Source organism: Leuresthes tenuis, unplaced genomic scaffold, assembly GCF_036924035.1.
Source record: "Leuresthes tenuis unplaced genomic scaffold, fLeuTen1.0.hap1 SCAF_24, whole genome shotgun sequence".
Lineage (NCBI taxonomy): Eukaryota > Metazoa > Chordata > Actinopteri > Atheriniformes > Atherinopsidae > Leuresthes > Leuresthes tenuis.
The window spans coordinates 19,479,471-19,499,942 of NW_027325378.1; the positions used below are offsets into that span (position 1 = coordinate 19,479,471).

At 40.2% G+C, this 20,472-nt stretch overlaps 1 protein-coding gene across 1 annotated transcript in view; it reads left to right on the plus strand.

The window, feature by feature from the left end:
- Nucleotides 1-20,472, plus strand: part of LOC140284206 (partitioning defective 3 homolog) — a 304,162-nt gene that overhangs the window by 21,159 nt on the left and 262,531 nt on the right. Inside the window, exon 2 of the mRNA XM_072378014.1 lies at nucleotides 16,184-16,285. Within this exon, the coding sequence (XP_072234115.1) occupies nucleotides 16,184-16,285 (102 nt within the window). The remainder of the gene's footprint in view (nucleotides 1-16,183; nucleotides 16,286-20,472) is intronic.

The following is a 20,472-nucleotide window of genomic DNA, read 5'->3' on the forward strand; positions in this document are numbered from 1 at the left end:
CTTTGTGATGTGCAATCTTGATTTACAGCCAAAGATAATCCGATGTATTGACGTTGCTTTTTTTTCAGTTTTGTTCCAAGCATCAACAGGTCCTGAAATTACCGAGTGGTTGTTTGTATGTGTATGTGCATGTATTTATAGGTGTGAGCATTTTTATTCCCCCTAACGTAATTGCCTCCCTAATTCACTCGTCACTGAATGCTGGGGTTGATTAAATTTAACCCTGCAGCACATCCTGCTTTCTTTCACCATCATTTTTATCCTTTATTTATCCTTTGCCTCCTTCTGTTGTCTTTTTCTTTTTTGTCATTTCTTCTCTATCACTCCAGCTCATTCATCCACTCATTTTCTGGCATCTTCCAGAAAGAAATGATGTCTATGTAGAGGTGATTACTTCACACGTCCATAGCATTTGTCCACGTTCTCTGGATCGTTTGCAGTGTTGAAACAATGTATCACCCTAAACATCATCCACAGTTGGAGTGTTTATGCAGAAGGAACTAGTTTTAACATGTAGTCCTGAACTCTCTTGTGAGGCTTTTTTTTTTTTGGCAACCTATATCCCATAGTTCGTAGATTTCCATGTATGGACGAAATCTTCAGGCAGTGTGTCCAGGCTAGAGCTCGCACATTGTACACCATGACCATTTTAAAAAGCAGGAACAAGTGATCCACAGCTACTTCTCAGAGCACAGCGCTGTGTTTTCAGCTTCTCTAAAGACCCAGTCATCTGGGACCATTGGATGTATTTAGCTTTTCCTGGCATAGCAATACAGTCGTGTATTGCTACGCCAAAAGGCCTTTTTCAAAAGGATGCATGGTTGTGGACCCTGAGCAGTGAGTTAAACAATGCAAATGTATGTGTTGTGTTGGCATTAGGCGTGGAAGACATTTTGGCACAAACATCATGGTTATTGTGATATCTTAGGCCATCAATAATCAGATGGAAGGGTTTTGTCTTCCCAGAAACTGGCTTTATTACAGAACACTACACTACATTACATTCTGACAGGAAATCATAGTAGAATAGTTCTCACATTTGCAGCTATTTACGTGGAAGTTTACAGTAAAAACATAAACAGAGATATATTTAGAGATCCTGCAGCAGACCTGAGCTGACCCTTACCCTAAAGAAGGGAAGAGAGTTAGTTCTCACCACAGAGGATCAATGAAAAGGAGAGTGAGAATTCTGAGAGTTTTGCAGACTTGTCGGCGATGTAGTCTTGTTGACTTCCCGTCACGTCACAGTTACAGGAAGTAGCTGGAGCAAAGGCGCAATTGTTAACTTTCAGAGTAAAAGTCCAGTTTAGTTTACAAAAATTTACACGGTAAGGGGGGGTGGGGGAGGCAAAAAGGCTTGTTGTTATGGTCTCAACACACAGAGGCATTTTACATGCATGTTCACAGACATTAATATGCGCAGGTGCATGCACCTGTGCAGGATTGCACAAGCACAGTAAAATCACTAGTAATAGTTTCTGTTGTTTAACAGTTAGAATTGGGAATCTGCGTCTCTCTTAGCAACCATGGACAGTTTTGAGTCTCTAAGGTCTCAGGATCTTACCACTGAATGCCATTGCTATGTCACACTTACACTGATCATTCCAGATCACTGGTAATGCACGCAGTTTCACTCACGATAGACACAATGCAGACAAGCTTTTACTTGCCCAAGCAGGCTGCTGAAAGTCTCTGTGACCCAACGGTCTCTCTGTCAGCGTTTTGCTATACATGTAGATGCTGCTTACACTGCCAAGATTCTAAACAGTTTAAAGATTTTGAGCTCAACAATAATCTTTGAATTGATACGTGGTTGACCTAATTCACCAGGCACCCACATATGTTGATTTGTCCCTTAGGATTTAATAACATCTTTATCCACAAGTGTTACTTAACTTGCTCCGTCATGTTGGTCCATAGCTTCCAGCTTAAATTTCCTGATCTCCTAGTATTACGCAATTATGAATAATTACTAGACTGCGTGCTTGCTGGGCGTTGTTACATTTCAGAGATGCAGAGTAATGCCATAGATGCTGAAAATGAGTGCATCAACTTCATCGACCTTTGCCTGGCATAATCAAAGCATAAAATGCACTGAATATTATTTATTTACGAACTAGATGTCGGCCTATTCATTATCATACCACTAACAGTCAGCATGAGAGTAGAAGACTAAATACTCTGCATCACTATTTACACAGACACATTGGCAGTTTCAAATTAGAATAGTTTTAGACAGCACATCAACCCGGCTCTTTAGATAGGATTCTGACTGTACCATCGTTTGGGCAAAATTCTTCAAGAAATGTTGGTCTGGGATATCAAACAAATTCATATAGCTCATCCATTTGCATTAGAAATTACGGGAATGTCACGAGTCATCAACAAATGCCATTCCACTATTTGCAAAATAAGAAAGATTGAAGTTAAAAGCCGACTTGTGAAGGTCTGATATTTGGTGCTTTCACTGACGTTAACCTCTCCACATATGAGCGTTTTGACCTGAAGCCAAATTTATTATTATTTCTTTCCCCTGGGGTTTTCATTCTCCTGTATCTTAGCTGTAGAGGAAGTGGTTTCGGGCTGGAGAACAACTTTGGCATCTCTTACGGTGTCGCTGCTGATCAACTTTGTAATTAAGTGATATTTGTAAAACCAAAAAATCCAGCTGTATTCATTAAAACCAGATGTCAGGGGTTTAACAAGGCTTTGGCTGAGTTTTATCTTAAAAGTGGCCTCTAGTCCTAATCAGCATCTTTTTTGGCCATTGTTGTTGGTTTGCTGGAAGAGTTTTCCCTTCGAAATGTTCAACTGATGTTTGATGTTCCAGCAGAACAAGCTGCATATGTACTTTGTTGTCTTGTTTTTCTTTTCCTCTCCATGCTCATTTTGTTCGTCAGAACTACTGAACGTAACTATCTCCTTTCCTTGGTCTCTTTTTTCTCACTTTCACTCCTCAGGGGTCCTTTTCCTTTCCTGTTTGCCTGTCAGGCATCACTTTTATTATCTTTTGTGTCTTTTAATCCACTTTTCATCCAATTTGTCACTAACGTTACAGAACCTCTTTTAAACCTCAAGGGCCTTTGCATTGTTTCTCCTATTTCCTGGGCAGGGAAACGAGCATGTCCCCAGGTGTCAGGTGATGCCCACCATTCACTGGGGATTGTAGTGATAATGACAATAGTAGTAATGACAGCATGCTTTGGCTATGGTATTCATTGTGGCTCAGTTTTGTACATAAAAAGAATCATTGCCCTCTCCCTTTTAACAATTTCCCAGCTCTGTCTGTGTTGCTGTTGTTTGCTTTTCTTGATTCACAAGCTCTATGATGATCTATAAACTTTAATTGTCTTAAACTGTGGAGTTAGAAGTCCTTACAGTTTTATATTGTTTGGAGATTAAAAAGACTTCTGATATTACATAAAACAATGTGGTTGCACAGAGGAAGACGAGTGAAATTAACCAAATACAGTGATATACATTCTGTATATTATATATATCACAGTCAAGAGGTGTGATAATTGACCCTTTGATAAGCCCCTCCCACAAACGGCTTCTGTCCAATTCTACGTTAGCGACCGTAACTATGCACAAGAGGCCAGTCATGCTTTCGACAGCGGTGTGCATACTGGACTTGCAAGTCCGACAGTTGATATCCAAGAAGTTTGGAGGGTGGTGTTGAATTCATTGCCTTCCCCAAGCCCAAGACGCAACAAGAAAGATGCCGGGTCTGGATAAAGCACTAACAGAATCCCTCCAAAATCCATTAGAGCACCTAAATTTGTTCAAAGGTAAAATGCTAGGTAACATTAGCTAACCATAGCTTTGTGTGATAACGTTAACAAAGACGCCTCTGTTAAACCTTGAGCCACTGTGTAATATTTAAGCAAAATAATTACTAACAGATAGAGACAAGTTCTGACATACTGATATCTGTAGCAGCAATCTACGGGTCTCCGTTTGCGCTCACGCCTGGCTTTCGCGATGACAATAGACGACATCGGAACACCTTTAATCTTGCTACCCCTTGGTTTGTGCCACTGTTGTGGCAAATTGTGCAAGACATTGCTGGGCTTTGCTGTGCCTTAGTGAGGTAAAGTGTGTTTGTCATCCTCATTATATCCTGGGGTACTGTAAACAAATGTAAGATGGTTTATTTTAGCAAGAAATTGGCAAACAGAACGATAGTGAAAACTAACATAACATAATATTTAATTTAGATTTAAAGAATACATATCGAGTTACCCTGCAGTACAAGAACATTGTTGTTCTTGTATGAGCTGTTTTTTTATTCGAAGTGTCAACACATGTGGTGCCTGTGCCATAGGCACCACAATGAGCGGTGTACTTTTCCCTCTATTTTGAGTTCCTCTTCGTTTGAACTTCGCCAACATTTAATCTGGTGAACGTATCTTTTGAACGCATATTGGAGACCTCTTCGTCTGCTTCTCTGTGACACCTCTGAAGACTGTTGCCAGAAAATTTCAGATAATTCCTGAAGAATATGACTCAATGGTACCGGTAAAAACTCCATGTTTCTCGCTCTCGGAGGGAAAGCTTGACTGGCGTAGCAACAGTAACCAAAGGGGGCGGGGCTTAGTTAAGCTATTAGCTGGGTTTCAGTCACGTGATTATGATGACGCGCAAAGGTGGCGCGAGTTCAGATGGAGGGCAGGAAGTAAAAATTGACAATACAGCTATGGAGGAAACCGTTGCAGAGAGTCCTATTGTATGGTTTTGGAGCAAATTTCGAGACAAAGATATAAACAATTAATCAACAAATATGTTGCACATGACCCATATCTCCTGAAGATGAGGGACTTTTCGACCGAACCTAAATATTTGGTGACAATCAAGGCTGTTGACATCACAAACTATCTGGTCCTTCAGACATCCTACTACACCAAACAGCAGCATGAAAGCATATGAAAGTATGGAGGTAAATAATTTCTTTGTCAGCGGGTGGGTCCACAACCTCGGTACCAAACGGCTCCACCATGATTATCATTTGGTCTTCGCCAGGGTGAGTGTTTGCTCTTATATTGTTTTATGTGTTAAGATGCTAGCAGCTAGCATCTGTGGCTATAATGTCAACAAATATGCAACACATTTTTTTTTTCCGTTGTCCTGCCCAGCATTATGGCAGCAGAATTGTAATCTGAATACTGTTTATGCCAAACACATTCGCTTTGCGAAGGGAAGCTACGTGCAACACATCTTAACGACATTAGCCTGACAGTCTTTTATGTTTCAAGATAAATCACTCTCAGAGATCGACCGAAACACTCTCGTCTGTCTGCTTCAGATCCGGGCTCTCAGCTGTCTGTTGGAGATCTAACATAGCCTCTGCAAATTCCGACTGTCTTTGTTGGTTTTCCTTGAGCTTCATTCTCTGCTCTCGTTGAAGAGATGTCTCTGATTTGGGTGTAGTTTTTTTGGTAACCGAGGTTGACCGACGGAGCCCAAACTACCGACTCAATGTCACTGTAAGCGCCTATAAGTCCCAATGAAGTCCATATTAGACTACCGGTAACTTAATAATCATTTCTAAGTAAATGAGCATTCAACGACAAACCAATGCTATATAAACACCGCCACAAAAATCAAGTTAGCAAACTAACATACCTCCGACGAAGAGGTCACCTCCCGACCGCAGACGTAGGTTTAAAATCCACTTTTTACGGCGTTGTTCTGTGAGCTTTTTACATTTCTCACCTTTGTGAACGACTCTCTTCGATGCTCTAAAAAAAACTTTTCCTTTTCTCTGTTCGAACAATTAGAGCAACCGTAGACATCACATAAGATCCTCAGTTCACTTCCTGCCCCCCATCGGATTTTTCGCTCTCGTGGATGCAGCAATGTGACGTCATGTGAAAGCAACCTATTCTGTAAATGACCAAAAAGTCACATAGAATTAGGTTGATTGTATATACAATTTCCTGTAGGTGATGCTTTGGAAAGTGTTTATTGAGGTTTGTCTCCCTTATCTCCCTTCGCTGTGTTTGGATGTCTCTGACTCTTCATTGTTGTTGACAACGTTTTTGCGATTCTAGGGCAATGCTCAAGTAGATGCAGATTACTGTGCTAGAACACCTAAGGTCATTCAGGAATCTATTATGATTCCACCACATCAGATCAAATACTAATTTTTACAACTTTCTGAGACCATTCACCAAATTCGCACTTCATGCCATTCCATGACCCAGCCAGCTCGATGCCTAGCTTAACTGGTGTTGTGAATTTATTGTGGTGGGATATAGGGTTGGCAGTATGAACCTTGGCCCTTCACACGAGGATTCACCTGAGTGTACAACACGGTTTCATTGTTTTTTCCTTGGGTAAAGCACCGAACCCCAGGTTGCTCTCAAAAGCTTCTTCTTGCACAGCATCAAACCCGACAAAAATACTCTGACATTGTATGTGAATATTTTTGTCGGGTTGAATGAGAAACATATTGTAGACGACTCTGCAGTATGCAGATATAGTCACATCAGTAGAGTGTCCTCCATATTTTATTTTTCTAAACTTGATACACAGCAGCCGGTCTTGCTTGGCCAAATCTAAATGCACCATGTCAGTCTCTGCTGCCTGCTGGCTGAGTCGTATGTTTCCTGAATGACTTGACATTACTCCTGTTTTCACTACTGCTGCGCGAGGATATGAGCTGCAGTTTAACATTCGCTCGCATGACCACTGACACTGTGTGCCAGTGCCCGGTAAGTAGCATATAATCATGTTTGTTCCACATTCAGATAGAAGGCACCTCCTCCTTCAAACACAAACACAAATCTTCAAAACCCTCGGTGACCTCTCTGTGCTTCACATCTGCAGACTGTGAAAGAGTCGTGTGTGTGTGTGTGTGTTGTGACATCTACACTTAAGGTTGTCAGCTCTCTTGTTTCTCTTGGCTCATTTAGAGGTACCATCTGGCAAGCATGACCTCTGTGCATGCGTAATGATAAACAAAAGTGTTTCAAATTATTGTGACTGCTGTGTCTACATGTAGACAGGGAGTCTCGCGGTGCTCGGTTACAGCGAACTGGCAGAGTTTCACTTCCAAGGATGCGGCTGACTATTCTGTGCTTCTTTAGCTGATCGAACTTCATGGGTTTGGGAAGAGAATGACTCCCAAACAGTTTGTAATGGATAACTTACAGGCCACATCTCCACTAAATCTGACCGTTCCTGTTGTCAGTCTGTGGCTGAACAGATGGCCTGCATGGTACAGCTCCCACAGGGTTTAGAAATAAAATGTCCTTCTTTCAGTAATACGAAACCCTCATCTTCTGTTTCAGCTGTTTTTGATTTCTGATAATCATTTCAAGCTGACAGATTGACTCTTTTGACGACTTCTCACATGAGATCTAGTATGAGATCTATTATTGTTGGGATGATAATGCAGTTTGTCGTTAAGAACATTAGAGAACTGAGAATCACAACATTCTGACTGGTATCAGCAATTCGTTCATCGAGTTTTAAAAGTATGTAATCATTTTTTAAACTGTTATACATATTATTTGTACTTCAATACCAAATGTTTTACACGTCACTACTTTCCTCAGATGGAAAGGCTCATATTCCCAAACAAGCTGCCCATACTGTCACCCCAGACAGATTCGTCAGAAAAGCTGATAAATAGGTGGCTGTGGGATACAAGCAGCACCTATTTCCTCAACACCAAATTACTTCAGTCTTCTCTGCATTATGGTTGACTAAAACAGCCCTAACATGATGACGATAATAATAATGATACTCTTTTCAATGTTTATTCAGTCAGCAACACGTTTTCTAAAGGTTTACTTCTTAACTGGATGAATGATGTCATGTATAATCACATAAATGATAAATCACATCCTCATTTGATGTCTGTTTTAATTTGCTTGATGACACCGTCACCATACCTATGGTTCGGGTTCATGCAGGACCACGAGGCAGCTTGTTTGGTCTGCGTGGACACACACACACACACACACACACACACACACACACACACACACACACACACACACACACACACACACACACACACACACACACACACACACAAATGCTTGCGCTCAGACTCTGCCCTGTTTTTTTTTTTTATGCAGACTCAATGGTAAGTTTTCCATGTTGAACTTCTAATGAGGGGTGAGGGTGTGTAGCTGTAGTCTTAGAGGAACGAGCTTTAGGGAGAGTAAATCCCCTACTCAAGCAGATCACACAGCCAGGAAGATGACAGTTTTATCTACACATGGGAATCATTCCCAAATCACAAAGCTGATTTGGCTCAGTCTTTGACAGGATGACCAGCATTTCGAACTTTGAGCTTTGCGAGTGCTCAAACACACACACACACACACATATGTATGGATGTGTGATGGTAATATAGCTTTCATTGCAGCTTCTATTGTCTTTATTTACTTGATGATTTCCTGTGGATAATCACGTGTGGTCGGCCTCTAGTGAGTACAGAGCTGAAAGCATATTTGTAGCAGGGTGTCAAGTTTCTCCTGGTGTTGTACTTTGCAGGTTGCAGTTCCTCTAGACAAGCAGGACATTAATAATGCACAAAACCTAGAGGTGACTTTGCCTCAGAAATACCAATGCAGGGCTTCCCTCTGTATACTTGTCCTTAAGCCAGTTGCAGTCTTCCGGCACAGACAGACAGACAGTATTTACTTTTATAGTAGCTTTTACAGTACTGATGCATTCAATGACAAATGGGAAATCATAACACATAAAAAAAAGAGTTGGAAGAATTAGACAAGAAGCAAAGAAGTATTGAATTAGAGCAATTAAAGAGCACTAATCAGAAGTCGTCAAATACTGGTGGAGCATTATTAGACACTTATTTTATGTCTTAAGTGAACTATGAAGCTAATGATGAGATTTGATGTCGACAGTAAAGAAAAAAGAGAAAGCAAGAGAGTTTCAACATCCAACGTCCAAGGTACAGTAATGCAGCATCATCTGAAGCTGAAGATAATTGGAGATAGCAGGAAAGGAGGCTGGATTCAAGGGTTTTGTTTTGAAAGTTTTGCTTTAGTTAGACACCAAAACATATGCTCTCAAGCACAGAGAAAAGTCATTATGTCCCCTTTAACTCCTGGATATTCAGGCTTGAGTTTGGTCAACAGTTCGTTTGACAGGATTAAACCGATTCTACTCGGAAGACTAATGAGCGCTGTATTAGTGTTGGAGTGAGAAACACAAACAGTGCTTTGAAGAACCTAGACAAGGTTACAAAGGCAGTCGATAAATATGGACCATTTACTGTGTATCGTTCACCAAAGCAAAGCATCTGTGCCAGTCTGCAGTTATTAAAGCCTAAATCCACAGTTCCTGGGAGGGTTTCTGCGCAACTGCTTCAAACGATGAGAGCTGAAGTCCGGGTTTATGAAGTGTGTTGCTCGTGAATGCTGATCAACAGCCACTTTTACTGGAACAATGGAAGATAGCAGGTGAGATGGTGTGTTAGTCTGATAAACTGAGCCTTACAGCAGGCTAAAGACAGGAAGTATCTGTGGGCATAATGTTTACGACTAACAGGGGATTTAATTCACTCCATAACTCACAGCCGTTACTGTGATGAAGAGCACAAACGCTAAGAGCAGGAGGTTGATAAGGTGAACTACCAGCTAACCCTAATGCCTGGAGGTCTGTATTCCCAGAGGTCAGAGGACATGGCTGAGTGGTAATGTTCAGCTGTTCGGTCAGAGAATGAAAGTTTGGAGATTGCAGTCATCACTAAAATACTTACTGTGCTTTTAGCTGTTCATTTTCACACCATTCTCTGTGGATCACTTGAACACAACTTACAACATTAGTAAAAGAAACGGTTTCATTTGAAGGATCTTGCATCATTTTATAGATGACAGTCATCAGAGGTGAGTGTCATCTTTAGAATATATTACACACAAAGACTATAGATCCCACTCACCCCAAAGGACCAGTAACAGTTTAATTAACCTACATAGTTAATGCTGTAATAATGTTCTGAGAAAACCAACTGAAACAGCAACATTCTGTCCAATTTGATCCCTTGTCAACCAGCTCTCCTGTTTAAAACATTGACAAGAGAGTTGGAGAGTTTTTGGAACACGGGAAGCTTCATGGATTAATCTAGCGCTAGAAGACTGCTGTGACAAGTGAAGATTTGTGTGTAATTCTGTTTTAAAGAGCTGGCCATGCTTCAGATCAAAATGGCGACCTTCTTACTGAGAGGGAAGCACACAAAGCACTGACTCAAGGTGCCTCTCAGTTAAAAACTGATCAGCACAGTGACAAATAGCTATGAGATGAAGTTTAATTGGCTAAATCCTTCACTTCAGTGTAAACTAAAAAAACGTGACAAAGGTTGTAAGTGATGAACAGAATTCAGATAACCAGAACGCCCCTCTTTGTGGCAAATGTTGATATGATGGGACTGACTGAATAGAATTCTCAAGTAGTTAACAGGTGTAGGTCTGAAGCTTTGAAAACTGAAGGAAAACCTATTTTCTCTGTATTACTCTGTACAGATGACATTGTGTTCCACCAGTACCCAAATAAACAGCGATGGGACAACGACCACATTGTCTGTCTGTGAGCTGCTTGCATTGTCTTGCCGTATCATCCAAACTTCTCCATTTACGGAACAAACCCTGTTGATGCCATCTTCAGAAGATAATAGATACGATTGCATTTCATCTCTCCCATAAACTGTCTGCTTGTAGTTTGTGAAACATCATCCAAGTATTTTGTTCTGAGGGATCTTTTCCAAATGCCTGACATTCCCCAGTTCTTAGTAACTCAAAACAATTTTGTCCAGACTTAGTGAATGCCATCCCATCTTTGCTCTCATCACTTTGTATACAGATTACAGTAGCTGCACTCTTTACCCACATTCGTAAAGACCTGATTGAACAGTTGGCTGCAGAGGTTATGGATGTTGACCCCAACCTGATTTGAACACACGACCTGGTGATCTGGAGTCAGATGTGCTACTGTTGCGTATAGCAACACTTGCTGGAACCAGTGTAGCAATCGTAAAACACACACAGGCACATGTGCTTTCTTTGTCTTTTTTTCCCACCCTCCTCCCTTCCCTAAGTTCTCTCTGGGGCACCACTCTGTGTGGTCTTTGACTGAATCAGGCAATCCACTTTACTACAAAGACAGATACAAAGAGAGCTGTTGTTGAGTCTTATGTCAGAAGTGTGTGTGTGTGTGAGAGAGAGAGACAGAGCAACGACCTCTATGTTTCCTTTCACCTCTTGACACTGAGTCACCTAAGCAGATACCTGATCAGACAAAGGTGGCAGCGTGCTTCTCATTCAGTGCAAGAATGAATGACTGGAGCTCATAAGTAACTAAACAGATGATCAGGAGAGTAGCTGAATGACTGTCATGCAATTCTCCCGCACAGACACTGTCACACCCTGCTTATCTGCACAAATCTACTCTACCAAATACAATAGGCTTTTCACCTGCTGGTCTGTTCAGTTCCAACATAGCAGTGATCACACTGTAGTCACAGAATATGGATGTCAAGTAAGTCACATTGATGGTGCTTTTTTTTTTTTTTTTTTTTAAAGTACTTGCAATATGCTGCCATACTGTCCACATTAACTTGGACATTTTGAAAGATGAGCTTTGTCTTCTGCGCCTCAGAGAATCAGACAGGCTCCGAATGTCCTTCTCTTGTATTCGGGCATATCGTTAAATTCAGACATTATTGTCACCAACTGGCCCAGCACCATTATTTCAGGGTTTGTGGGAATTTCTACATATTCTGGAGGGGTGTGAGTCGAGGCCTAGATTCTTATCTGGGATCTCACGGTTGGACATAGATATCACGGACAGCTAGAATTGGTCTGAGTTTCACTTAAAAATGCTATAGCGATGCGAAACTTTCAGTTTGTTGGTACAGGTTCTATTTGTATGATAGACAGATGTATTCTGTTCTCGTTTCATTGAATGTTTCTTCTGTGACACACATGGCTAAGATTGTTTCACAGAAGCGGATTTGAAATAGATATGTTCTGTTCTTTGGACTATAATGGCTCCCTTTTAACATGACCCGTTCAGATTATTCTGAATGCATTGCAAAAAACAATGTACGGTGTATATTTTTAATCGTGGATTTTGTTCCTTTGACACACATGAAACTACTGTGACTTCAAGACTGAGAGTGTTAAATCTTTTATATAATCAACAATGAATTTTCAGCCTGTTTCTGGAAGTCACGACATGAGCAGCAGCACCTTTTAGACGCTTATAGATCGTAAGTGACTACACTTTTAGCAGGTCAGGAAGTTCTCTGCTTACCCATCATCAAAGCTGACTTCGTTCTTCTATGTACAGACTTTCAATTTAGTTCAAATGCATGAAACCCTGAACTGACAGAAATGTATCTGCGGATGTAGGGAAGAAGTAAGTACAGAGTTAAAATGTCAGAAGGCTATATGACTCTGCCAAGAACTTCGGCCTTGCATGGCATGTTGACTTTTATTGAGGGGACGATGGTAACAAAATGAGCTGAAATGTGTGCCTCAGCAAGTCCTCCAACTGAAAAGTCATTTGTTCATATCTCTTGATGCCTGATTGCCTTGGTGACATGTAAACACAGCGTGTCATGATGAAACGTTGCCACTTTCTCATTGGTTAGGATTAGAAATCAAAACTACTTAGTTAGGGTATGTTATGGGCTAAAAAACATCATTTTTACAATGTGACTGTACCGTCATGGCGATCATTTTATCCTACATGCAACCGCTCTCACTGCCAGAGGTTGTATCTTTAAACATAACTGAATCTGCTTGCATGAACAGATGCCACGTGGGTGCATTTTAAGAAGGACACTTCTGTATCAACCAAATGCCTGTAGCTGTTGGATGGCTTTGTAGGAATTAATATTTATATTTATATGTCACCAAAAAAACCAAAAGTATTTTAAGTATGCGCGAGTTGCCTCGTTCGGCATCCAGAGTGAACACGGCACAAAGCTGTCAACGAATGTGACAGCAGATCAAGATATCTGGCTGACCTTTTCTCAGAATCATGCTTGTTGCTCATAATCCACCAGAGAAACGAGCCTGGATGAGGATCTCACCAAAGCGGGACTCTACATGTTTGAAATTCTGCTACGCGTTTGTTTCTGTTCACTTCAGTTTATGGTTTGTAATAGCTTCCAGATTGGGGACGTTTTATGTTGTGTCTGTCCTCGTCTTGGTTGAAATAAATCTATGTTGTAGTACTCTGATGTGGTTGTGATTTATTTTATTTTTTTTCATTCATCTGCCAGGTTTGGATGCTTTTAAACCGAGGCATAAAACATCACATTAAGTTTTACTACGGATCATCCACGTTGAACTGTTTAATCTGAATTTATCTGCTTCTCTGTGATGGCTGTCACTCTTATAATAGCTTATGTGGCTGGCATTAACTTCTCAGCCTCACGATGCGTTTCTGTTTTTTTCTGTTTGACTCACCATCTTTTCCCTATTAATGACATTAAAAAAAGAAGGAAAGCATCACACAGTTGTTCCCCTCATGTTTTGGACCAGTACAGCAGGCTTCAGTACAACAGAGCTGAGCAAGAAGCCATTTACCCACAGCGTTGAAGCCAGCTCAGTATGAGGAAGAAAGCAAAGGGGGAGAAGAGTGAGAACAAAACAAAAGATTCCCTCATGACTTGGTGATTGACACAGGACAATCTCTGAACTGAGTTATTTCTCTTTACCCTTGTCTGACTGGTCACTAATGCTTCAGTGCTTTCACACTATGAGCTGGGTAAAGCCAGAGAGAGGGAGGGTTTTATGGAAAAAGGAGAAAAGCAGGCTATGGAAAGCTTTTTTTTTCTCTCCTTTCTCTTCACTTCAGACATGCAAACCAAACATAAAATCATATGTTTATATCTAAGACTTTGTTTCCATTCAAAGAAACATTCACACCAACTTTCAAGCTAAATATGAAGTTTCTTTATAAAGGCAAACTGCACTTTATTATATTGGTGAAATGTAGTGAATACACTCAATAAATGCTTTAAACATTACTGGATATTTGGCAATAATTTGCTTCTTGACTCAGCTCCTAGTTGTGGGATGCAGTGCCGCTGTTCAATAGACGGACATTAAGTGCTTTAAGACATTAAGACAGCAGAGAACATTTTGAAAGACTGGAAACTTCCAAGATGTTGGTGTGAAATTTGCTTAAACTGACCAAACATTTTTTTACTTGAGAAGAAACTGTTTCATGTTAGCCTGAAACAGAACCGAGGTGGCTAACCGAGGCTTCCTTTGTGAGGCAGAGATACTAATGATGAAGTTAGGAATTATGCACAACATGGGTCAAAGCAGTTGTTGTTGCTGTTTCCGTTTAGTCATGAGGTCACGGTTTTTATACGTGTTTTGTGCGTAAAGCGAAGAATTTTTTTTCTCCCAAAATTCTCTCTTTATTTTGCTTGTCAGCAAAAAGTGTAAACATACCAGTATCACTGATGTACTAAATAATGTAACACTTTTCTTTCAAGTGAACAGTTACTAAATAGAACTTTCAAATGGAAAAATTTCAATTCTGACTCGGAGCTCAGAAATTCCAGCATTCGTGTACAACTTGAATGCACCAGTTTGGCGTCCAGGCCACCGGGAAATGTCTTGGACGCCAGAATACCGAGTACCGTTGTATCCCTACAGAGCACTAAAGTGAATGTTTGGACTCTATAAACATCATTAATTTGTTTTATTGTAGGAATCAACCACAGCTTCAATCTCCTCTGACTTACAGTCTACACAGAGCGGAGAGAGAAATGATACCTTTTTGGGTCTCCTCTGTAATGCTGGCAGAGTCTTTTCTTAATTTTACTTTATGCATTATGGCAAAGATGTGTATTTATTCAGTTTCTGGTGCATGATGTGGTACGAGAATGAGCTAAAGAAAGGTTGGTGTACCTGCGTCAGCGGCACATCATTTGATGGTTTGAAACAGCTCTAGTTCTGCTTTAAGTCAGATTTTCTTAAATTATCTATTGTATCGTAACGACTGTATCGTAAATATTGAACGAGAAAGCAGTTTGCACTCTAAATGCTGTGCTCTGTGAACTATTTATAGCTATAAAGCTCCATAGCTGTGATTGTCTGGCCTCCATTATCCTCCATCTTTCCATGACTTATCCTTTATGCAATTCAGGATCGTGGGGATCCATCATTCTGCGTTTTGATTTTTCACAGCCAACTTTAAACCCCTTTCCCAACATGACAGCTTTGTTAGCTGCCTGCCTCTGAATGGCTTTTGAGGGGTACCGTATAAGACTGTAATTCAGTGCATGACATGTAGCGCTCAATAACTGTATGCTTAATGTTGCACCGTTAAACAAAAGAAGGAGGCTGAGTCACTGATGATGATAAAGCACCAACTGAACATATGAATCCTTTCAAGACGTTTGTGCTACTTAATTGAGGCATTATTCTGTCTCTAACAGCTTTTTGTTATACGTACGATAATGTTCTTCCTTTTTCTCTCGTTTGTTTCATGAACCGCTTTGTAGCTAATGTTTGAAAAGCTGCTGTACAGATGAAATGTTTCTTGGTTTATAAGAGCTGCAGATATATATGTGCTAAACCTCTAAGAAAGCAATATTGACTACACTTTATAGGATATGTGTCACGAATTTGAGGAACAAGTTTATTCAAGGAAAGTAAGCTAAGTTCATCTGGTGCTTTCTCCAATAGACATTTTACCTCCCCATTATGCATGCATTGGTGGATTTTTATTAAACTCAAGTGAAACAGGTGACAGCAGTTATATTTAACTGACAGAGGTGGGGGGAAATACTATCTTTTTAAATGCATCCATGAGAACTGATCAATATGTCCTCGCTGCTCTGTCATATTTTCATTGACACTCAGAGAAAAGTGTAAACCATGCTTAGTTGGCAGGGCGTTCAGCAGGGGATTAAAATATTTCATAACTGCCAACATGGTTTCAATCCATAACCATGTCAGAGCTCCAATGAGCTGTGCCAGCCAACTGGATCGTGATATGAACCACATGGTGATTAGATCAGCTGATGCTTAAGGAGACACAAGCTGTTTATTCATTTGACCTGGCGATGCTAATATGTTTTAGGGCATTACTGACATTTAACGCTGTAAATCCTGAGTCTATATAGTGCAAATAAAGCAGATCTCACAGCACATTTAATCCTTTTTTGTTTTCATAGGACCCCAGCTACTGGGTTCAGGTCCACAGGCTGGAACATGGAGATGGAGGCATCTTGGACCCTGATGACATGCTGTGTGATGTAGTGGATGACAAAGATAGGGTGAGTGAAAGTATGCTTTACCATCTAGAATAGAAGTATGTATTTGTATCAGTAATATTTAATTTGTTCAGTGTTTGTACCTCCTCTCATTTCCCCAGGACTTTTCCTCATGCAGCATTCAATAGTGTCTGAACTCTGAGGTGTGTGCATAAAAGTACTCAGAGGTTCACTGACATGTGCTTCTGATTACACCTGCTCACATTTACAATGTCATCATTACCAAAACGCTACAGAACAGTAAACTACCACCGTGTTTTTGATTTAATCGTTTCAACCTGTGCACAGTTCTCCAAAGCTTTGATATCTGTGAAATGTTCAATGGCACAGCATTGTCCTATGTGTTACATTCAAGGGCTGCTTTGATATGGGAGTAAATGTGTGTAAGGTAATGAGTATGAGCAAATGGTTTCTGTATTAGCCAGTAGGTATTAGGAGATTACACCACCTACCGCACCCTGTATCCCTGCTGTGAGCAATTACACTCAATCCTGTTATATCTTCCCATGGGAAACATGCTTACTACACTTTAGTCACCAGCTTTCCTTTTCGTGTTTGGCCATTTTAAGAGCTATGTGCCACCATCTTTGCCTCTTTGAGAGGAGGATTGCTCGACCGGGTTTTATTTCAGGCTTTATTTGACTATTTGAGTGTAGGTTATAACTGATAGCTTATATAAAAATGTTTTCAGAATGAATTAACAGGTGGTTGCTAACTAACTGGATTTAATGACAAAATAAGGTAAGATAAAGTAGTCTGAGATTTTTTTTCTTGTCTAAACTACTTGGTACTGTTAATAACTAGTATATCCTGGAGTTGCTTGGTGATTTATCTAATGTTTACATCGATTCAGTCTCTAAATCTTGATGAATTTCCTGGGTTTTATCTGAAAGTGTTTTTTTTATCATTGCTCGATAACCACTTGAACAATTCTTTAAGCGTGTGACGTTGTAGAGACAAAATTGTCCTGTGTAAGCGGACTGTGTCCTTCTCAGAAACACTGTATGTCTTCAGGTAGAGTTCAGAAACAGAGTATTTCCCACATCTCATACTTCTGTATACAGCTGTAAGCTTGTGGATTTGACTGGATTGAACAGTTGGTCTTTCCGATTGCAGATGGCTTTTAGATCTGTGTGTCCATTTTTACGAGTATGAGACAGAGTGTGAATGCATGTGCATCTACACACCTGATAATGATTTGTAGGTGCCATGGTTACCCATCAGGTTGGATCAGAGGGAGAGCAGCTGTTTTGCACCTGCTGCCAGATATACTCCTTTCTCTATTTTCGCTTTCATCCCAGCATGTCGTTCTCTTTCACTCTACATCCTCTGTGGTCGTTGGCAGGAACAATACAAAGAAGAAGAGAAAAGAAATTACAATTATACCAAACCATCGGAAGAGTACGGATGTATATATGTATATGTATATACTATATTTTCCTCATTTTCATCTATTTGTTCTTGCGCTGTGAGTACTTGCTCCCTCTGGTGGTTGTGTCAACTCATTGCGCTCTCACAGATGACAGAATATCGATGATACATATTTAAATGAATGACAATATACAAGTTTAATAATTGAGTTTTCACAATCATTTTTTATTGTAATTGTCACCAGTATGATTTGTGGTGGTCTTCCCAGAGGTTATCATGTAGCTCTCACCAATCTTAATATCAGTCAGCCTAAAAAGTAAACAATTACACTCTGATGGCAAGATTTTTACATTATATCTGTAAAACAGAGTGCAGAGCTCAGCTGGAAGTGGGCTGTATCAACAAGCTTTGGTCAGGTGAGACAGCTCTATGTGTGTGTGTGTGTGTGTGTGTGTGTGTGTGCATAACTTTATCTCGCTGCAGGGGTGTTTTCTCTTTTGTGTGTGTATACAGTTGTAGAAGCAAAGCCAGTCTGTCCAGTTCTTTATATAAGCCACGGCCTCCTTCCCTGCTCTACTGTTTAATCTCCAAACAAGCAGCAACACAGTTTTAACTGTAGAGTTAAAGCACTCCTTTTTTTATTATAGATGTAGCACTTCCGCAGGTATTGTGACCTGTTGTAGAAAAAACTTTGAGATAGATCTAACATTTACTATCCCCGTACATGTGAGCCGTTGACAGTGAAGGGTTTATGTTAGTTGTGAAAGTTTTTCCTTAGTTTTTGTTGACACTCATATTATCTGCTGTCAGGTATGCTATCATTGTGGAATGAGACACAAATTCTTTTTTTCTCGACCTAAGTCAACAGTCGATGTTCAGACCAGCAATTGGGCACGAGTTGTCAACACTGACAGGCAAAAGCTGCACACTAAATTATCACTGCCATGTAACGCCTGCGCCAAATGTTTAGCTGCATTCATTTATCGAATTGGAATACAATTCTAAAAGAATTGCAATTATACTTGCTCTTTCTATTTGTGTTACATGTAAATGTAAAAGTACGATGTACTTTCATACAGATGTCCATCTTTCATACATCATACAGATGTCTCATGTCATGTTGCAGTTTCCGGTACCTGGGAGCACCCAAGTGTTCATGTAGTACAAGCCTTCTGTTTGTGTTGGTGCGTGAGCCAGGTTTCTGGCTTAGGTTCAGCAAACAGATCACCATGATGTGATCTGTGCAGTTCGAGCTGCTGCAAGCCGCAGCATGTCTGTTTCTGCTCCGCGGATCGTCACATTGACCGCATTGGTGATGTCGCTTCTACTTCGCATGCATGAAAAGTACAAACGTGTTTGTACAGTTAGCTTCGTCATGGTTTTGTATTACTCTCACAACACATGGTTGCTGTTTCAAAGTGTGGTTCTCATATGAAGCCGTATTTCTGCATTTTAGGCCAATTCTTTTGAAATCATGATGATATGTTGGTATTGTTTGCTCAAATGTTAGTAATACTTCACCATCTTATATGTCATGTCCTAACTTGACCTGTAATGTTTTATCTATAATAAGTAATGTTCTTCTAGTCTGTGTTGCGCTAACCACTGAATTTGAATAGTTTATTTTTGTCTTTTTGGGCTTTGCAACACCAGCTTTGTGGTGCAGCACTGCCACCAACTGACTAAAATTTCAAATAATTTGTTGGTTGGCATATAAAAAGCTCACGTTTTTCTTGTGTGTCTGTTTGTAATATACATTATTGTGTTATTCGTGACCTATGGCAACTGTCATTTAAATGAGGTAACGGTGGTTTGAATGTATGTTTCATACAACCGTACCATATGCCTGAGAAAATATGGAAACATTTCAACTGAAAGTCAAGAATCAGTTCAGTTTGGGAATTTTAAAGGCATATTTCTTAGTGCTTCCGGCGCTAGATTTAAACGGCTAAATAATGACCACACAGATGAGCCACAATATTAAAACATGAATTAATTCTGACATCTTATTAGGATGCAACATTCCATGCCCCCCCAGCAACCAAATGCTTCAGTCGGCCTAGTGTTGAATAAAGGCTGAAACTTAGAGGCAACTTTGAAAATTGAATCCAATTTGATTGAATACTAATGATAGGCTGGTAAAGTAAATGTATTACAGGCTAACCATCCATACACCAGATGGCGGTGTGACAATTAAAATGACTGTTGGTTCGGAAGATGGTCTTAGGTTGTAAATTCACAATATGGGCTTGTTGTAATGAGGTCATAAAAGCAGCAAATGCATGTAATATGGCTAATTAGATTAAATTAGAGTGAACTTTAATGGTCTTTGAAGGGAATTTGGGCAATTACATCAGCAATCATAGTGTTATTTTAACTGTCAAAGCTGTTGTTGTTCCACGAGACAAACGTATTGTTTAATCACGTGTAAATTCTTTTAATATGTAGTAAATCCTGTGTTACAGATCCAATTACAAGCAGAGGGAATATAATTGCATTCACATGCATAGCAGTGAATTTAATTAGAGAAGAGAACATGTAAAACATATCCGCTGAAGTCAGTGCAGTCAAGATGTGCCGCTGCTGCCCTTGAAAGCAAATTCACTGCAATAAGACCATACTTTAAGTCTCCAGAGGAGCACACTGCAAGTTCAATGTGAGGCGTCTCTTTTAAATGATGCCCTGTAGTTTTATTACATTTCCCCCTCACTAAATGTTTGTAGTTTCGATGTGCCTCATTAATACAGGTGAGACGAAGTGATCCCATCCCCAGGGCCTAATGAGTTAGTTCCTCAGGTTAATCACAGAAGAAGTTCATT